The sequence below is a fragment of the Chelonoidis abingdonii genome, chromosome 2 (assembly GCF_003597395.2).
Source record: "Chelonoidis abingdonii isolate Lonesome George chromosome 2, CheloAbing_2.0, whole genome shotgun sequence".
Lineage (NCBI taxonomy): Eukaryota > Metazoa > Chordata > Testudines > Testudinidae > Chelonoidis > Chelonoidis abingdonii.
Genome location: NC_133770.1, coordinates 163961202 through 163982983, shown reverse-complemented (window position 1 = coordinate 163982983; position 21782 = coordinate 163961202). Strand labels below are relative to the sequence as shown.

Below are 21782 nucleotides of genomic sequence, written 5' to 3'. Positions count from 1 at the left end.
GGCAGTCTGATCTAATGGGCAAAGCCCAGAGAACAGTCATGCAGGAGTCACACCCATGGTCACAGCTGGAGTCAGTCAGAGACAGAAACCATGCAAGGGTCACAGCCAGAGTCACAACCAGAAGCTGCGCCAAAAGTCACAGCCAGAGTGACAGGGAGAAGCCATGCCAGGATCAACCCAGAGTCGGAGCCAGAAGTCATGCCAAGGGTCAAAGCCAGAGTCAATACCTGGATCAGGCTGAAGGAGCAGGAACAAGGCAAGATAATGGAAACAAGGAGTGGGAACCAGACAAGGAGGTATGAGCTTGATATTGGGAGTCTAGCCAGCAGCAGACCTCGCAACTGGTTGCTCAGACAAGGAGTGTGGCAGGAAGAGGAAGCTTTATGTTAAAAGATGACCAATCAGCAGCTGATAACAAAAAGAGGCTACACCCTCTGACTCAGCAAGATTAGCTGAGTATCCTCTGCAGTTTCCCTCTCTGGCCTTGTAGCATGGTGGTACAAGCATAAAGTTTCTGTTCAGCAACTCTGGGATTAAGAGCTCTGGTACCTGACAGACTGGGAAGCATTAGAATCTTTGCACACAGATAAGGCTGTGATCGAGTACCACATTTTAAGGCAGCTGTAACAGCTATGACGAAACAAATGTAATGTCAGCAACAGATCTCCACAAAGAAGCTAACACCAAGCACATGGCTGAAGACAAAACTTCTGTCCAACGTATAAAAGTTGTGACTGGGGGGAAAAAAAAGCCAAATCCTTTTAGCATTAAACCTGGAACAAGCTCAGACAACATAGAGCCGGTTGTGAACATTGCAACATCAAATCCCGCCTCTGCTCTTGATGAAGGACCTTGAAGAGGCATCTCCTGCAGCCAGGTGTGTGCTCTAGTCTGTGGTGTATAATAAGGGAGGGTCTGTGATGTAGGTACCCTGAAACTGGAGTAAGTTTGTGCATTATAAGACAGAATGGCACACAAGAAATGAAGCAGCTTATAACCAGTAAGCTTCAAAGGGGTGAGGTAGATTCCATAAAAGGCATAATCTCAAATCATTTATCAGAGGGGTAGCCATGTTAGTCTGGATCTGTAAAAGCAGCAAAAAATCCTGCAGCACCTTATAGACTAACAGACGTTTTGGAGCATGAGCTTTTGTGGGTGAATACAGACAAAGTGGGTATTCATCCACGAAAGCTCATGCTCCAAAACGTCTGTTAGTCTATAAGGTGCCACAGGATTCAAATCATTTAGTAATTTTAACAATACTATCGAACAAACAAACAAAAAGAAGCCCCAGACAGCACAAGTAATAACTATTAATGGTCAGATTATCAGCAAGCTGACAGTTATTACCCAGTCCAGAGACGTTGCTATCCAGGGTTTGATGAAGGATGTGCTGGCACCAGTCCCACTTTCCCTCTTCAACTTGGATGACTCTCTAAGAAAGACCCAAAAGAGCAACACACTGTCTCAGCTGGAGAAAAATCTGTCAATGATTGAGCTACCAGCATCCAATGAGCCAACATTAGCTATTATTGACCTCATGATGCGTCTGCAGATGGCGTGCACTGACATTGCCAAGTGGAAAACTTTTGGGGAGCTGTATGATCAGCTGTTGAACATTATATTTGGACTACAATGTCAATATACTGCTTGTGTTGGTGACAATTATGCAAATGACAAATCAATCAAATCAGTGAGAGTGCTCTCCTCGAAAATGTCCAAATGCAAGAAGTTTGGAACCCTGCTGTGTTAACACTATTATCAAAGCAACGCTTGAAGATGATACCGGTTTCCAAAGTTAGATTTAGTCTTTGAATTTTTCTCCTTGCTGATTGGATCATAAAGGGTGGACAGAGATTGTCACCTGGTCGAAGTGCACCTTGCTGGTGGGTTTCATGACATTGCCCTAGCAGTGAAACAAGTGCCTGGCTACTATTCTGCAATACCAGATCACAAGGAAACTGATTTGCATATGTTCTTGTAAGTCGCTCATGCAAAGCAAACACTCAGAGTAAACAGGGTGCTAATATGGAACTTGGGCACAAAGATACAACTTCTAAGACCAAGATATTGCTCTGTTCTTGGGGTAGATGAATTCTATTTCAAAACTGGAGTTGGCCAAAAGAAGAGATTGATTCCCAGGCATAGAGTGGCTGAGGAGCTGGGAACAGACATGCGCCTTATACTGCCAAACATTCATGCTGTCAATGGACGTGATTGTACTTCAGACATTTCTTTTTTCTCCATCCCACTGAAAGCTGAAGACAGCAGCTAGTGCCCACAGAAATGAATGGAAAAGGAATTTAGAGCTCTTCTCCCCACCCCCAAGAAGCAAGAGTGAGGGGGAAATGGGAGCTCCAGAATGCTTCTCTCACACACTCATTTAGACCCCCGCCCCACTCAGTCCCCAGTGTCAGACATTGAGACTGCCTGTTCTCAATTTCCCACACTGGTGCTGGGTGCAAGGCTGTGACCGGCACTGAGAGTGTCTGTTCCGCATTCCCCACCTGGATCTCAGTGCTTGCGGCATTCACAAAGCATGCCCATTCTCAGCTCTATCGTTTAAGAGACTCCTCGCCTAGGTTATGGCAGCTGCGGATTCAAATTCTGCTTCTGCTTTTGATGAAGGACCTTGAAGAGGCATCTCCTGCAGCCAGGTGCGTGCTCTAGTCTGTGATGTAGGGGATCCTGCTTCAATTTCCCTCTTTGCCTGAGGCAAAGGAACTTGAAGAGAGATCTATCACCCAGTGAGTGCCCTAATGATTGGAATATGAGGCCAGGTCTACACTGCGACTTTAAATCGGTTTAATGGCCGATATACCGATTTAACGCTGTATCCGTTCACACGACGTCGTCATTAATATCGAGTTAAACGGCTCCTTAAATCGATTTCGGAACTCCTCCCAAACGAGAGGAGTAGCGCTAAATTCGATAGTGATAACTCGGATTAGGGTTCATGTGGACGGAAATCGACGTTATTGGCCTCCGGGCGGCATCCCAGAGTGCAGCACTGACCGCTCTGGACAGCAATCTGAACTCGGATGCAGCGGGCAGGTAAACAGGAAAAGCCCCGCGAACTTTTGAATTACATTTCCTGCTTGCCCAGCGTGGAGCTCTGATCAGCACGGCTGGCGATGCAGTTTGAAATCGAAAAAGAGCTCCAGCATAGACCGTACGGGAGATACTAGGTCTGATCGCTGTATGGGGAGACAAATCTGTTGTATCCAGCTCCGTTACAGAACATGAAATGCCAAAGCGTTTGAATAAAAAACTCCAGGATACACAGCGCTGTGTGACAAGCGTAACGGGAAGCCAGAGACTCAAATGGACGCTCATGAAGGGAGGGAGGGGGTACTGAGGACTCCAGCTATCCCACAGTCCACAGCAGTCTCTGAAAATTATTTGCATTCTTGGCTGAGCTCCCAATGTCTGTAGGTTCAAACACAGTGTCTGGCGTGGTTCAGGGAACAGCTCCTCAGTTTATTTCCCCCCACCACCACGTGAAAAAAAAAAGGGAAAGATTGCTGTGCTATGGCGTTTGCTCAATGCACTCCGCGAAAAAGGCGCCAAAGGGTTGTCTGCTGCCTTCACAAAGGGAGGGGTGAGGCTGTACCCAGCACCACCCGGGGCAGTGTTTTCTGCCCCATCAGGCACTGTGCTCTCAACACGGAAGTGGGAACTATGGGATAGCTGAGGAACAGCTACCCACAGTGCACCGCTCCTGAAATCGATGGTAGCTTTGGACCATGGATGCAAACAATCGATTTCGGGATCCCACTGTGGACGCGCTAAACCGATTTTATTAGATCTGTTTTGTAATATCGGTTTAAGCTAATTCGAAATAATCGTGCAGTGTAGACGTACCCTCTGTGACAGCAAGGAGGGGGGCTCCCTCAGTCTTGACTGTTAAAGCTGTTCCACTTGAATTAAATATTATTTAGGCCACATCCCAACTGAATACCCTAATCCTGTTATGAAGGAGACCTGCTTCTTCTCTCAGGACACCTATCTGAGAGGTGGCAGAGCCCTGTTCAAATCTCTTTTCCTCAAGAGATAGAGAGAGGAAACTGATCCATGCTGTCCCATATCCTGGCTGAGTACCCTAACCCTTGAGCTGAACATTATTTCCTCCCTGACTGCTTTGATTGGAGTTAGATGCCCTCTTAGCCTGCCTACCAAACTGAGCCCCACAGGGAAGATGGGCAGAGCAATGCCTCTTTGTCCTCAATTGGAGAATCATGCAGGAGCTTAAGCCATGAGTTTGGCCTCTCGTGCCTAGAATGAGGTCGCAGGACGCATGCTCAAAGCAGAAAGAGAAGGTTACTCACCTGTGCAGTAACTGAGGTTCTTCGAGATGAGTGTCCCTTTGGGTGCTCCAATCCAGCTGTTGGTGCGTCCCTGAACCTTCAGTGAAGATTTTTACAGCAGTACTCGCATGGGCCGCGCATGCGCGGTGCCTGCCTCACACGCTGAACATGCCTCAATAATGCGCATGCATGGCCCGGGATCCTCAGTTCCTTCTCTACAACAGAGACCGCTCCAAACTCTAAAGTAGAAGGGAGGGCAGTGAGTAGTGGAGCACCCACAGGGACACTCATCTCAAAGAACATCAGTTACTGCACAGGTGAGTAACCTCCTCCTCCTCTTCTTCTTCTTCGAGAGATGTCCCGTAGGTGCTTCACTCCAGGTGACTGAAAAGAAGTATCTCCTTAGAAGGCAGGGATTTCGGTTCTGATAAGAAAGCTGTAAACAGCACAGCTCAGTCAATTTGAATGGTCCCTGAGTAAGAGCATAATGTTTAGCAAAGGTATGTGCCGAAGCCCAGGTGGCAGCTTTGCAAATATCTGTGAGGGGAATGTTACGCAAGAATGCCACAGACATTGACACAGATCTAGTGGAATGTGCTCTAACAGAAGTTGGAGGATTCATCTTCTTTAGTTGGGAGCATAAGTGAATGCAGTCTGCTATCCAATTGAATATTCTCTGGATAGAGATGGATTTGCCTCTGGATCATTCTGCGATTGAAATGAAAAGTTTAGGGGAAGACCTAAAGGGCTTAGTCCTATACAAATAAAAGGACAATGCTCTGTGCACATTGAGTGTGTGCACTGCTACTTCGAAAGTGTTCGCATGTGGTTTAGGAAAGAAGGCTTGTAGATGGATACGTGCATCTCTTAAAACCTGGAGAGCCAGGCATAGTATAAACTGTCTTAGTTGACAGACAAAAACTGGAAAGAATTTTTTTTCTTTGAAGAGAAAAAGGGGAAATGAAACTTATCTGACTAAAAAAAACTAGATAAACTGTATAAAACAACTAACTAAAACGAGAAATAATTGAGTAAGACTCCTGAGCCGCCAGGAGACAGTAGAGAAGGAACTGAGGAGAACGGGCCACATGCGTGCGTTATTTTGGTGCGTGAGGCAGACACCACGTGCGTGCGGCTTGTGCGAGTACTGCTGGAAAAATCTCCAAGTGAAGGCGCAGGGGCACACCAACAGGGACACCTCTCGAAGAAGAACATAAGCAGCTAGGGAAAGTTTAGAGCAAAAACTTAGGTGCCAAGTGAGCTTAGGGAGCTAAAGGGGTGGGTGGCAGCTGAGCAGGAGGTTTGCGGATCCCAGGGTTGACTATATCTGGGACTTAAGCATCTAGGGCCCTTTGTGCGCCTATGTTATAGACTGAATGTACCTGTTCTCAGCTCCCTTGAATTCTGCATTGTGGGCCTGTGGCCCATAGGGAGCACATTCGTTCTCAGCTCAGTGCTGCAGCTCTGCTGTCTGTGCCTCCAACTAAAAATGTGCTGGATTTCCCTGGGTAGTTTGTCCCATTATAAAAACAGGCTAAGGGACAGGGGAGGATCTAGTCATCAAATGCCCCCCCATTGTACCTCAGCTGGTGTTCTGGGGCTTCAGCTGGCATACCAGTTCTCAAACCTTCCTGGCTCTGCCTTTGCTTTTTAGAGAACTTAAAAATTAAACACGTTATTTGCCAGGAGGGGAAGGGAGTGGTATCTCAGGAGCTGCTTGACCATGACCCCAGATTTGCACCACAGATAGTACCCAAGGCCTTCGCACCTCACATACAAATTTCTAAGCCAGTCTGATTCTGTCTAGTGCAGCCTTTGAGTGTCTTTTGTACCTGTGGGCATCCCATGTCTTGCTCCCAATGGCCCCACATTGTAGAACCAAAGTGAAAGTCTTAATCATATTTTGATTGCGGAGTTTTGGAACTGTGGGGTGGTCAGATCAGGGGAAGGCTAGTCATATATGTTGTGTGTGCAGACTGTTCATTTCCCCCCCAGCTTTGTGCAAAAGAAAAGTGATTTCTTTCTATCCCAAAAGCAAGCATGAAAGATCAACTATGGTGTATCAGTAACCTAAGTGCATGTTGACATTTATAAGACTGCTCCCATTACCTGCACTGTGAGCAGTTTTAGAATCACAGAATATCAGGGTTGAAAGGGACCTCAGGAGATCATCTAGTCCAACCCTCTGCGCAAAGCAGGACCAATCCCCAACTAAATCATCGCAGCCAGGGCTTTGTCAAGCCTGACCTTAAAAACCTCTAAGGAAAGAGATTCCACCACCTTTCTAGGTAACCCATTCCAGTGCTTCACCGCCCTCCTCATGAGAAAGTTTTTCCGAATATCCAGGGCAAAGAGCAGAAACACTCAGACATGGTCACACATCAAAGATGATCCAATGGTCCAAGACGTACCTATATCTCTGGCTGTTGATAGTTTTATTAATTAGGACCTTTATTTTGAACTCATGGCATGGACAGACCTGATCTAACCAGAACGCTAATGAAGGACCAAGCAGTAGCTGAATCAAGTTGTCCTTGCTCAGTACCAGTAGGAAGATTTGAAGGTAGGTAACTGTGGTCCAACCCAGCTGCAGCTTTTTCTGAGTTAGCAACCTATTAGTCTAATTATTTTACAGTGATAAGAAGCAAGGACCTCTGAATAATGTGTGCTACAATTTGGTTGCTAAGAAGAACAAAACAAGTGAGAAACTGCCACCAACAACAGCATCCTTCAGGCAGTCCCTGAAATCTGTAAATTATCTAATCATGCACATGGAATCATGTAACAGTTCAGTATCTTCATGTGTCTTCTTCCTAAATGATAGTGCTGGTACCTGCTCCAGACGCCTTCCCCCCCGTTTAGTGCAGCTGTGAGAGCACTTGTGCAACAAGGAGATGCAAATGCCACACAGAAGATTTGGTGTGTGCTGATGCATGCAGCTGTGACAGCAGTTAGCCTAGCAACAGAGCATTGAACACATCAGACAGATTCTGAGGGGGAGCAGAAATGTTTCAACTATCTGCAAATGACTATTTTTGTGAGTACACACAGCTTGAAGGGGCACTGCATTAAACTTTTAGTAGCTGATAGTTACATGTAGGAGTTGTTCACGTAATACAGTCATACACGACAGTATACAGCCCTTCTACTACTAACTATTATTACTGATATACAAGTAGTTTACAAGTATTTGTCATTTTATTCAGAGATAGTAAAATGATAATCACAGTTGAACCATATCTGCATTTGACTTATGTCACCAGCCAAGGACAAAACATCAAAAAATATATTTGATAATTTAGGGGTAGGAATCTTATCTGCATAACTTCATAAAAATAGCAAACTGACATCTGTTCTCACATCAGTCCACTCTACAAATGACGACAAATATCTTGATGTAGTCCATGGTACAAACAAGTTCCTACTACCATGTGACTACATACTTTAGCTTTAACTGCAGGCAAAAAAAGTACAGGAAAATGCATAAAATAGATCACCAGGGGCTAAATATTTCTAGAGGATGGGTTACCGCTTAGTGCCCAAAATGGGCCTGGGCTGGTAGACTACAAACATGTAAGGTTTCGTGCCTGCATGATGGATGTTTTCAGCTGCAGGGCACCCTTCTATTCCCCGTTTTTTTTCTAGCTGTCTAAACTAGTTATAGACGGCTGCCTGACTGATAATAAATGGTCACCTTATTTTGAAAGGTTTTTTTTTCTGGGTCCTACTGGCTATTTATTACTAGCATGGTGGTCTATGTATCTTCACAGAGGTCTTGGACTTTTCTGTATGGTGCAGTCTTTGGAATACTTTATATCTGCCATCATTACCTAGCCCCTCTAATTTTTCTATATCTTGAATTAGCTGAAAAGGCATGGCATGCCAGCTCTGTCCTTGCTGAATGCCGGGATATATTTCGCACAACATTTTACAACTGACCTAGAAGTAGCAGGCGCAGCATGAGGGATGCAGCATAAGCTGGCATGGTGCTTCTCAGATAAAGAGTATTGTCAAAAAAAAGAATTCAGAAATAGTCAGATTACAACCGGAAGACCTGTTTCCAAACAGACATGCACATAATAAACCTGCTTCCCTGTGCATGGGTCGCACAGCATCACTCCAGTAAACTGTTCTTCTGTAAAGAGTGGAAAACTGACAGGGAAATACATTAGGATAGTTATTGCTGACTTCTGTTTTCCAGACAATGAGCACCTATTTTAGCCTGAACTGTGTTTCACGTGTCAGAGACAAGTCTGAACCCATGGCCACATTTCCCATCTCATAGACTCAGGGCCTTGGCTAAGATTGAAAACAGCGGGTGTTTCATGCAAGGCTGTACATTTTTTTTTAAGCTTCCCCCAATAAATGATGGAAAACATAGCTCAGCCTAGGCAAGGGGCATAATCTAAAGGTCAGCTCAAGTTAAATCAATACAGAATGCAAATGGTGCATAGTGTGTGAACAGTGCATGGACATGTCCACTAATAATGCAAGGAATAATTAATAAGCAGCTTATAAAGTGCAACACACACAGCCAAGCACATGCACAATAATACAATACAGTTAAAACCTCTTTAAAAACAAAAAAGTAAAAAAACACGAATAAGCTCATGACACTGTTTAAACAGATGCCAAGGACAGTCTTATGCAGGGTCTGGCAGACACGAACAAGAGGATATCCGTTACTTTTTAGGGAGAGGCTGATAAGGTATCCAGGAGGCTAGTGAGAGAGATGCAACCTCTTGCACTTCCACTCTCAAGGTGCAACCAGGGTAGAGCTCCTGGATGGGCAACTAGTGTGACTGCAAAGATCTCTCTGCAAGGAAGGACTCAAGCAGGATTCCCTGAATATAGCCATGGCCTGTGCCATTCAGGGCTTTCAAAGCCGAACAGAGCTGGATTAAAATTAATCTGCCATTTCGCTGGCGAGCCCTGTTTTCTTTACACTGATTGACTGTAAATGAAGAAGCAATCCGACTTTGCCTACAGGGTGCTTCAATCTGCTACTTCTACTCATCCCTTTGAAGCTATCCTTTAAGTTAACTCCATGGCAGGCTCCATTTCAGAAACCACAGGGACTTCTAGACAAAAAGAGACTGAATTTGTGTTTTAACAATCCATTTGGTGCCTCACAGGATCTCTTAGCAATAGAAGCTGACGACCTTCTGTGTTAGCAGATTAGGGATGTTTATTTTCACCTTCACCGGGCTCAGGATGCTCATGGTATTGGTTCTAATGCACACCTTGCTATCAAGACACAGCAGTGGCGAGCCTTCTTCAAGCACTGATGTTAGCTGTGTAGTGAGCGAATAGCTCTCAATGATAAAATACTGGCAAGGATAAAGATGTTGCTCTGGCAAACTAAGCTATCGGTCCTGCAGCTCAAGGGAGAGGAGAACTGAGCCTCATTTCCCCCTCACTTGCAGCACACCAGGGTAAATCAGGAGTAGCTCCACTGAAGTCAATGAGGTTTAACACTATAAGTGAGAGGAGAATCGGGACCAGCGTTAATTGAGCCTGACCTGGCAGCCTAACAGCACCACCATTAGAATGCTGAGATTGCGATATTGTGGCACTCCAACCTAAATGAGGCCCCTATTGCTCACAGTTCCTAAACATATCTATGGGGAGAATCTGTTGTGGGGACTGGGAGCCAGAACTGTTTTCTCCCTGGGCCAATTCAGAGTCAACAGTAAAAGGAATGGCTCCAGTCCCACCATGCTTATGCCAGCAGAGACTCAGTTATGTTTAAAACAACATTTGCCACAGCAGAGGATTATCAGAAGTGCAGACTGACACATAAAAAAATAATATTCCAGCATTCAACTCTCATAAAAACTGCACTGATTTGGGTTGGGTGCTGATGCCTGCAGCGCAGCTGCTTAACAGCTCCATTTTACTTGCTGTGCCAGCACATGAGAAGAGGATTCATTTTATTTTGTTTTAATTCTCCTAATGCAGTGGCAATGCACCAAGAATGCCCACAGAAATCCAGCTACCTCCAAAAGGGGAGAGGCACAGAGTTTGCCTCACCTTATCCAGATAATAGAGACACAGCCATATGCCCAACTGGGAAGATGGAATGTGTGCCAAATGCTGAACCTGCTGGAAGTTGAGGACATCTAATTCCTGGAAGCACATGTAACCCCTTTCCAAAGGCAGTACATTCTAGGAACAGAGCTAAGTTGCTCCTGGACAGATGGTGCGTGGGCTTTTCTTGTCACATCTATAGGCAGAGGCATATGGTAATGGTAAACACCCATCTCTACTGCTGAAGAATTTAGAATGTCTTCATATTCTCCTGGGGCCATTTAACCTATCTAAAATGAGAAGGCAATGGGTAATACATAAGTTATTCAGTTTTCTTACCAACTGTTGCTGCATGAGGATTTTAGCACTATTAATAACAGGCACATTCCATCACATCTCATATGAAATGGACTACTTTCGTTCCATGTAGTTTGCAATTGAGTTCTTGGGAAGAAATCACATATTTAAAGAGATGATCCTTTATATAGTTTTTATTTAAGTCCTAGCTGACACAGGCAACTGAAATTTGCTGCTAAATTAATCAGGACAGGGTAGTATAGTGCATTTCGAAGCAACATTAAAATCAGTGCTGCCTCAGCAGGATTTGGAGCTCTTGACTCATCCCTGGGCAACGTTAAACCTGAATTATAGTACTGCAGTTCCTTATTTGCAGGCTTACCTGATTATTTGCTTTTACTAATGTGTAATTCAGCTTAAAGACTATTTACTAAAACTAAACTGTGTGAACACACAGAGCATTGACAATGCTACAGTAGCTTCTTTTATTTGTAAATTAATTTGATACAAGCAAAACACATATTCCAAATCTTTTGAACTATGTTCTCCCAACTCCTACTCTTGGATATTAACATTTGAAGTATACTGAATCTGGCACCTTTCACCGACAGCCTTGCACACTGCACTCCTGTTTATCCATGGAAGAGGTGCTGCATGAGCAGCAGAAATACACACTTCCCCCAAACAATTTCAAAGTTGGCCTAGGAAAACTCTCTCTAAAGATGAAAGGGCAGTTTAGTCACGATGCCCACATGTTCTTTGGCCTTTTCATAGCCCCATAATACTTGGCATCTCTGTGAATGCTGCCAATCAGTGCTACTGTAATGTATTTAGTAATACAGACACTTATCCATTAGGAAATGCATGGAGATCCACCAACTAGTTTTTTCACATAGACAAACAAATAACTAGCACTAATTATAATCACTTGGTTGCAGGCAGGGTGGGGCAGGGAAAAGGAAGATTGGTGAAAGGGAAAGAACAGTTCCCCATCTCCCAAAGCATCACATGTATCTATCCTGATTTCTCCTACAGAAGCATGATAACTGCTGTCATGGAGAAATCCTGCTTTCCATTTCCTTTGGGGAAGGCGACTACACATAAAGTGGTGGTTTGGGTCATTTGTGACAAGAATTCTTATTTTTAACACCTCCACACTTAGCTCTAGCTGATCTTCGGCACCTTTACATTGCAGAAGAAATAATCCTAGAGATGAAGATTTATATTGTTAGCAATGGACACGCTCAAATGATTAACTGAATTGGATTTAAATTTCATTCCAGTTGTAAAGCGTTTGCTTTCTATTGATGAGTTTTGCGTGAGCAGAAGTTTGACTGTATCAGTCAGTCACAGAAATAAAGAGATGGATTGATTATCCGGGGACTAGCTCAACCACACAACATGCTGGCTCATCAGAAAAATAATAGTCCTGAATTTTCATCCAGTGGAATAGAATAATCAGAAGCTTTTATAGGGGATTTGGCCAAATACTGGCATGATGATAGGAAATGGGAATGAAATGTCTTTTCTACATTGTTTTCTATTTGGGTTCAGATCCATAAAGTTTCCTTGGGGGGAAAAAAAGGGGATGTCTGTATCAAAAATAGACAATACTCTTAGAAAAATGGTGATATATGCAACTGTGGAATTTCTAATGACATAAAAAGCCAAGGTATGTCATAGATTATAAATCCAAAAGGGACCGTTGTGATTAGTCTGACCTGCTGCATAAACCAGGCCACAGAACTTCCCTGGATTAATTTCTGTTTGAACTAGAGCATCTTTTTTTTCTAGAAAATGACATCCAGTCTTGATTAAAATTGCCAATGATGGAGACTTTACCACAATCCTTGATAAACTGTTTCAACAGCTAATTGCTCTCACTTTTACACGTGTGCCTTATTTTCAGTTTCAATTTGTGTAGATTCAACTTTAAGCCAGTGGATCTTCTTATACCTTTGTCTATTAGGTTGAAGAGTCCTCCATTCTCAAATGTCTGTTCCCATAGAGGTATTTATGGACCTGGACCAAGTCACCAGTTCACATTCTCTTAGACTCAAGGAGCTCAATTTATTTAGCTCAACTTATCACTCTGAATAAGGCTGGTTTAACAATTGTTTAATCAGTCTCATGGTCCTTCTCTGAATCCTCTCCAACTTTTTCACACCCTTCTTAAACTGTGGACACCAGAACTGGGCACAGTACTCCAGTAGCAGTCATCCCAGTGCCAAATACTTAAGCAAAATGACCTTCCTCATCCTACTCAATATTTCTGTGTTTGTACATCCAAGGATGGCATTAGCCCTTCTAGCCACAGTATCACATGGAAAACTTATGTCCAGCTGATTAAAAAAAAAAAATTGGGGGCCATGATTAGAGTCACTGCTTCCCTTTCCATGCTTACTGATTTGTCCAAACTTCACCTTGTTACACAGGGCCTAATCCAAAGCCCTGGAAAATTACAAAATTGCTACGAAACACACTTTGTTGAAACTTACAGACCAACTTTGCTTAGTTGGGACAGATTTGTTGTGGCTACCTGCTTTCTGAATATCTTAGTAGCCCAATGACTACTCATAGTTACTTTGTGGCAACAGGAATTTTGAAAAAATTACTCGTGAAGATCCTTCCTGTCTCTAACATCCTAGTATATTTATCCAATGCTTCCCTTTCTTCAGAGTCCAATAGGTTTCTGTAACAATGTTAGACATTCTAATAAAATACTAATTATTGAAAAGGTCACCATTGCCAGATCCCTGATGTAAGCTCCATTGTCCACTAGTCCTCCCTGCTATAGCCACCTCAGATTAGAGTAACATACAATCTTCACATTGCAGTAACATTCTGGAAAGCATCACCCCATTCAAAGCCCATAAGTCCAAATGAATGAGTTTTCATGCACAATCCGCACGAAAGCTTAAACTATTTACAAAAAAATTATCAGGTCCTCTGCAGCATGAGATAAAAGGTAACAGGCTCCCCAGGAGGAGCTCAGTCTAACACATAACAGCTTTATAAAACATTCAGTAGTAATATAACCACAGCCTTCCCAGTCTAAAATAATCCCACTGACTCTGACATTGCAGGTTCCACTTAACAAATTACTCTTCTCACATTCTTTGACTTCAACACACATATCTTCACCTCACTCCCCTTCTGATATAGTACTAGTCTCTTCTCTATTCAACTTGTTGGTTCAAGAGCCTTCTCCCCTGCAGCTCCAACTATTTGGAACAACTTTGCCATTTCTCTCACACTCACATTAGATTAGAAGTGCATACTTACTTCTCTGCCTTGCCCAAGCCTCTGAATAAATCACCTCTGCTGTGTGTTCTTGGGTACAACATCCTTCTGAAAATCTGCATCCCTCAAATCCTTTGCAGAGTAAGGGAGAGATTTTCAGAAACACCAATGGAAGCCTCTCTTTTACTGGGAGATGTGCACCTTTTTGTCTTTGAAAATCCCCACCTTCTCCCTCACATAAACAGATTTAATAGACAAGAGGCTCAAAATTGGGCCCCCGTTAATGGATAATTCTGCCTTTATATAGGACTCGGCTATTGATTTATTAATTCCATCTGAAATCCCTTCTATTTATTGAACTCTGAGTACTACACATTACCAGTGAGAGTGATGCACAATCCCCAACGGGCTGCCAGGATCAATTTATGAGACTCTTGCCCCATTCTGCAAGGAGCTCTTTGCCGCTTCAGAGCCATATTTAGCTCTATTATCACCCCATATATGTTAAGTTCAGCTAAGATGGCAAAATGAAACTATAACTATTTGAAGGATGTAAACATCAAGGATGGAGTGGAAATATTTAGGGGTGGCAAAAGGGGATTGAAACTGCCAGTAAGAGGATAAAAGTAAAGGGGAAAATTAGAATGAATCTTGAAGAGGGATGTGGAGAGGACTTCCTGACAGGGAGAATTCATTTGATCAGGAAATAATCACAAACCCATCTTCCTGCTTCAAAGCCCTTCTGAAAACTCTTCCTCTATGTTGCCTACAAAATATGCAAAACTGGATGGCATGTAAAGCAGCAGGCACAGCACACCAGCCGCCTAATCATCTTTGTGTTCCCTCTTCCTGTTCTATCCATCTATTGTCTCCTGTTAATACTTCAAAAGTAAGCTCTTTGGGGGAAGGGACCATCTCTTTGTTGGGTGTCTTTACAGCATTTAAAACTGCGAAGTCCTGGTCTACAACCGGGGACCCTCAGCATCCTGCAATATAAATAAATAATAGCTCCCAAGGGAAGCAGTGGATGTGCTGGACCTTGGAAATTGTTCAGTCAAAACTTAAGAAACCGTATTTCAGGGAACAGTCCTGCATTGGCAGGGAGATAAAAATCACAGGAATTGGAGTCAGAGTTGACTGAACAGGTGCTATCGAAATTGGATCTGATAGGTATTTTCCCCTCTCTGAATCCAATTCTCAGTGCTTAAACAGGAAACTGTCATCAAAACATGGTGCAAACCGTACAAATGTACTGAATCTCTGACACCATTCAGGAAGCTTTGGCTGCTTCTTAAAAGCTCCAACCCTTCTTAGTGCATGAGAATTAATAAATAATAGTAATTTAATAAATAAATTATTACTATTTATTATTAATCATTTGTATTTCTGCAGTGCCCAGGAGCCCCAGTCGTGGACCACGACCACAAAAAAAGACAGTCTCTGCCCCAAAGAACTAATGAGCTTACAGCCACAAGAGCTATTGCCACAGACTATGATCTCTTCTGGTTTGAATTTGGTACCCGGTTTCCAAAGGCACTGAATTATTTTAAGTAGGCTGTTTACCTTCATGTGAATAGAATTAGCCTTATACAATGAGCCTTTATGTGAAGTTTTATTGTCCAAAGCAAATATGACCTGTTAAGATTTACAGGCTTTATTAACAGCAATAACCATTTTACAACCAACATCAGTAAATCAGGGTTTATTGAGAGCTCTACAGTTTTAATGTGTGGAAAACCATTAAACTGTCAGCTTTTCATCTGACATAATTCCTAACTTTTTATGAAAGAGATTTTCCATTTAATTGGGGAGTATAAAGCAGCACAGTTTGGAATAATGAATTGTTCTGAAAACAACAAATAGGTTTTGTCTAAATAATGATGAGTATCAAATGGCAAAATGGTTATCTTTAGTTAGTACCATTCCCATAAGCTTAAGGTAAATAAAAATGATAAACCCAGGCAAATTAGTCATGTAATAGTCAATATTCTGCATGCACTGGCTCTGAACCTATACTGATATTGTCAACTCTTGCAATTTTATTGAGAGTCTCACTATATTCAGAGTTTTTTTTTATAGCCTCAGCATCCAAAATCATGAGACAACTTGAGAATCTTAGCTTGCATTAGGAAAAAAAAATTCAATTCTTATACTTTAAAATGTGAACCATATAGAGTTTTCTCCATAACGATGAAGCCTCAAAAAGAGGAAGGCAAATAAAAAGAACTCAAATTCTATTTATTTATTTTTAAATCTCATGATTTTTGTAGCCTAATTTGTGAGTTTTGAACACCTAAGTCATCTGAACACCTAAGTCATTCAGTTAGTCCTGCCTCCAGCCTGAACTGCCCCAATAACTTGCCCTGACTTTACATTTTAAGATTTTGATTTAATACTGGGATAGCTAAGCAGTGGAACAAGTTACCTAAGGCAGTTTTGAAACTGCAGTCATTGAAGGTTTTTAAGGCTAGGTTGGACAAACACCAGTCAGGGATGGTCTATGTATACTTAGTATTGTCTCAGCACAGCGGGATGGGCTAACCATCTTGAAGTCCCTTTCAGGCCTATATTTCTGTGATTTAAGGATTCAACTTGTCAATTTCAATTTAAGGCTGGAGAGGGAAGGGAAATGCCTACACCAAAAACTCTGAGTGTCATAATAATAAATAATAATAATAAACTTACAACACTGATAAAGACCAGCAGCATTAAATTCTAATATACAAATAAACGACCTGGACAACTTGAATGACACTATTAAACCCTTCTGCTAAGATTCCCTCCAGCATTCTCAGATGGCCCCAAAGCAGATATATTTTCTTCTCTCCATTCTACACTGCTGGGAGGGGCAATAACTTCAATCTCCCAGCATCTAAAGCCTTGTCCCACTCTAAGCCTCATATGATGTACATCCTCAAAAGGCAAGGATTTTTTTAAAATATGCTAATCCAAGCCTTTAAGTGCTACTATAGAAATTTACTATTCTGAGTGACCATTTTATTTGGGAGGGAATTCAATATTGGTAACAGAAGTGTTGCTATGTAGTTGAACAGTCAGAAAAGAACATGCTATTGTATTTAATCTTTAATGCTTTAACAATAATGACACCATAGTGGGAAAATCCATTGGGATTACATCAGGGGCATCTTTGGCTCAGTTTGTTTTAAAAGGCAGCAACTCCATAAAAATGAATCACCAATTACTGACCATTATCATACTTTTCAAGGTTTGATATCTATTTTCAAATGGAAAATTGCTGATAATTCTCAAATCCTCAATAAAATTCAAAACATGTTGGCTCTGAATCACCATAATTTCTTATCCCCTTTCTTTCAAATTACTGAATTCCAACAGTGAAAATGGTCTTTGATTGTTTAGCTATCTGCAATGGGAAACAGCCAAATTTATATAATTGTTCAGTTCAGCACACATACTAGCTAGGTTGGATAGCATTTATTTACCTGGTGGGTTAAAATCTGTTTCTTTTGTTTCCAAAGAAAATGCCTGAAATTTGTTTAATTTATCACTTATAAACTTTCTGCTCAGCCTGGAGCCTATGTATTTGGAGAATTAATGGCAAAAAAACCAAGCCTTTCAAGGATGTGATATAGTAAACTGAGCAGTGGGTGAAATTAGATACCATTGAGGTGGATGTAGTAGCAGAAATTCTCTTGATAGAGAAATGAGTGCTAGACGTGTACATACACCTCCTCTCTACCCTTATTTCTATACTAGCCTGCAGGGTCTTTTAATGTGTATCCCAATTTGCCTCATTTCTTAACTCTTCCTGGGTTTTTGATGGCATCTGCGCAGCATGTTTTCCATCTAACTCAGACTGTATGTTTTCTTTTTTGCAAATTTATTTCTCCTGCTTCTTTTGTCCCTCCAATTAGTAGATAACATAGTGATTTGAGAGACAAATGACTTCTAGTTGATACCAGTTTCTCTGTTTATCAAAGGATGCTAAACAACAGCATCACAGATGCAGCTCTGGCATTTTGGAGAGTAAATACAGCATAGTACAGCATGGGCAGGTCCAGACTCTTAGCTCCGAGCCCAAAGGTGGATTAGCTAGCTAGCTAGTACTATGACAGGTTTCAGAGTAGCAGCCGTGTTAGCCTGTATCTGCAAAAAGAACAGGAGTATTGTGGCACTTTAGAAACTAACAAATTCATTTGAGCATAAGTTTTCATGGGCTACAGCCGACTTCATCGGATGCATCAGATCCAATGAAGTGGGCTGTAGCCCCTGAAAGCTTATGCTCAAATAAATTTGTTAGTCTCTAAGGTGCCACAAGTACTCCTGTTCTTCTAGCTAGTACTGTAACTCCCAGAGGAGTTACATAGCTATGTTTATTGACATACCATACACTGAGTTGTGGGACTGCTGTCCACCTCCGCTGAACATCCTGCTATTCAGAAAGGGAGGTAGTTTCATCTATAATACAACAGCCCTCCACATAGCGATGCCAAGCATTTCACTAGGCATCATTTAGTTAGCCCACTGCTTTACATGGGCTATTAGACAAGCCCTCCTCTGAACCAGGAAGCAGAGAGAGTAACATCAACAGGGCCAAAATCATCATTAGTTCGAGTCCAGTAACTTCAATGGAGCTACACCCGAGTTTACATACAAAGCATCTACTGCGTCCCCGGCATTTTGAAGACAGATATGAAGACAAGTGCTTAGCCCTAATGGACGATGCACACATGCAAGAGGAGCAGCATAAAAGCAGTGAGATTGAACAGTGCTATTCCATGTGCATCTTGTTAGAGTCACTTTTTCTGCCTATATCAGAAATGAATTTTGGCCCCTTGCATATTTTAAAATAAAACAGACTGGGATTAAGAGAAAGGGAGTATGCATGTGGGGTGCTACCTATTTTACCCCAAACTGTGTGTGCTACTCCAAACTGTTGTTTTGGAGGTGGGTGGTTAAGTGATGGGGAGGGAAGAGAAATGTTCAAATAAGCACTTGTTTTTGATAAGCAATTACATTGGGAGGTGGGGGGGGACAAAAAAACCCAACAACTTAGAAGCCTCAAAAATCACCTGCCACTTCATTCTGAAGATGGAATCATGAAATAACATCAAGATAAAGGCTTTCAAAACAAAACCCTTCAGAATGGGTAGAAAATGTAAAACGATCAGAAGTACAAAACAGACCGTTTTACCCTGCTGCACTATTGGACATAGTGGAGTGTCCAGCCATGTCAGTGTTTGCATTGTGCTTTGAACACAGAGGATGCTAGAAGTGCAAAGTACCGTCATTATTATTCCATCCGTTCTTTACACTCACCTTTCACCATTTCAAAGCAAAGGCTACCATCTATTTCTCTGCATTTGACAGGTAAGAGCAGATTTGTGCCTTGCTGTCGTGCAGTCTCACATATTTAGTCTTTAAAACAAATATTTAAATCCAGTCATCCTCAAGCTCTCATGGGTGAAAAGGCCAGTTCTACCGATATCTGTGCCTTCACCTCCCCGTTACTCTACTCCTTAGGCACAACTTCATGGACAATAAAAGCTGAATTGAAACTGGCTTTAATAACAACAAGTCAAGAGGCCCTAGAGTAGAATATTGTAATGGCACTGGATTTTTACAAACACCTGGAACAGGCTTTAGTTATACTTCCCCACTTCCTGTTCAAATATATCCAGTCTAAAAGAGACTAGCTAATAACAATGATGTCAAAACCAGCACCTCCTCTCTCACCTCAGCTGCAGGTACTCCCTCTGGTGGCCGACAGTGCAGAACAATCATCCCTTCAATAGGAACCTCCTTTCCTTGTGGGTCTTGTTCAAAGTTTTTCCGTAAATCTGAAAAGAGGTGAATGCAGTTGTTACATCACCAATGCAGTTTATTTGAACTAGTTCCAAGCTCAACTGCTGGGATGTGAGGTTTTCCAAAAAAAATTCATCTTGCAGTTTATTTTATATAAACTAACAATAAGGATTAGTAATTTTCTACCACTATGTATGTTCAAAGCACTTGACAAACATTGACTAATATTCCTCTTTGGAAGGTGGGTGTATAAATATTTTTATCCCCATTTTACACATAGGAAAACAGAGACCGAAAGTAGTGACTTGTCCAAGGCCACACAAGTGTATCAGAAATAGAACCCAGAACTTCCTCCCTCCCACCTTGTATGCATCCCCCCTAAACCATTCTGGCTTTCAAAAGGTGAAGAATAATCTCCAGGAATGCTATGTAGTGACACTTAAACACAACTTTAAAAACAGTTTTTTCCAGTGAATGCTGATAAGTCAAAGGATATTATTTTAAAATAAAACAAATGAAGCTGATCTTGGCTCGTTTAGCCTAACCAAAAGAAGACTGAGAGGAGATATGATTGCTCTTTATAAATATATCAGAGGGATAAATATTAGGGAGGGAGAGGAATTATTTAAGCTTAGTACCAATGTGGACACAAGAACAAATGGATATAAACTGGACACTAGGAAGTTTAGACTTGAAATTAGACAAAAGATTTCTAACCATTAGAGGAGTGAAGTTCTGGAACAGCCTTCCAAGGGAGTAGTGGGGGCAAAAGACATATCTGGCTTTAAGACTAAGTTTGATAAGTTTATGGAGGGGATGGTATGATGGGGTAGCCTAATTCTGGCAATTAATTTGGCAATTGATCTTGATTATCAGCAGGTAAGTATGCCCAGTGGTTTGTGATGGGATGTTAGATGGGGTATGATCTGAGTTACTACAGAGAATTCTTTCCTGGTTGCTGGCTGGTGAGTCTTGCCCACGTGCTCAGGGTTTAACTGATCGCCATATCTGGGGTCGGGAAGGAATTTTCCTCTAGGGAAGATTAGCAGAGGCCCTGGAGGTTTTTCGCCTTCCTCTGCAGCATGGGGAACGGGTCACTTGCTTGAGGATTCTCTGAAGCTTGAGGTCTTCACACCACAATTTGAGGACTTAAGCCCCTAATCTATGTCCGAGTTACTGGTTACAGGAGTGGATGGGTGAGATTCTGTGGCCTGCATTGTGCAGGAGGTCAGACTAGATGATCATAATGGTCCCTTCTGACCTTAAAGTCTATGAGTCTATGATCTGTATATTGCAGCAATATGATTCATTAAAATTTCCATCATTAACTATCCCCATGTCTGATTGGATTTTCTAATGCAAAAAAAGTTTACTTATAAAACATTGTGTCCAAAGGTTCTTTGGACACTTGGCAATAAATACACAATTAAAAAAGGAGGCAGAATACCGCAACTAGCAATTTGAAATCTGTGCAGACACTGCAGCAAGTTATACAATTTCCCCTAGCACTAGACTTCATGCCCATATCTTCCAAGATAGACACCATTACTTATTGTCTGGTCAACAACTTAGTGGGTTAGAACTTTAAATAGTGTTAATAAAAGGCTGAAGGAAGAATAATGGTACTCTATGGGGACTGGCAGGTTTTTAAATACCATTTTAAGCCATTGGGGATTTTTAGATCTGGCTACAGCTATGCTCAAGCATTGGGACCCACCAGGAAAAGAGTGGAGGAGGATGGGCAGGAAAGAAGGTACACAAGTAACCCATCCAGTACCAAATGAACAAAGAAACACCCACACAGCCTCCCTCCAACAACCAACCAAATATGAATGACAAGGAAAGAAAAGCAGCTTGAGGCTTGCCCAGAAGGATTCTACCAAAGTGCAAATTAGGAAAGTCATAATGGATGAAATTCACCCCGTACAGTGAGGCCAGCACAAGGTCTAAGAGTCACTTAAGTCCCACTTACGCCATATTTTGATTACTTAAATGGTGCTGTATCTCTGCACTCCATTTTTATATCCCCGTATGTGTGTTTTAATAACCATTTTATTCACTACTCCTTTGGTCCTCCTTGATATTGGGATATAATTCCACAAAGGCAAATCCTGATCTTAC

The 21782-nt window shown here is 42.1% G+C and overlaps 1 protein-coding gene across 2 annotated transcripts in view; it reads right to left on the bottom strand.

Annotated features, from left to right (window-relative positions):
* UNC5D (unc-5 netrin receptor D) overlaps window positions 1-21782 on the bottom strand; it is a 341781-nt gene that overhangs the window by 133805 nt on the left and 186194 nt on the right. For both annotated transcript variants that reach the window (XM_075062773.1, XM_075062774.1), the window contains exon 4: window positions 19593-19696. In XM_075062773.1, coding sequence (XP_074918874.1) covers window positions 19593-19696 — 104 coding nt within the window. The remainder of the gene's footprint in view (window positions 1-19592; window positions 19697-21782) is intronic.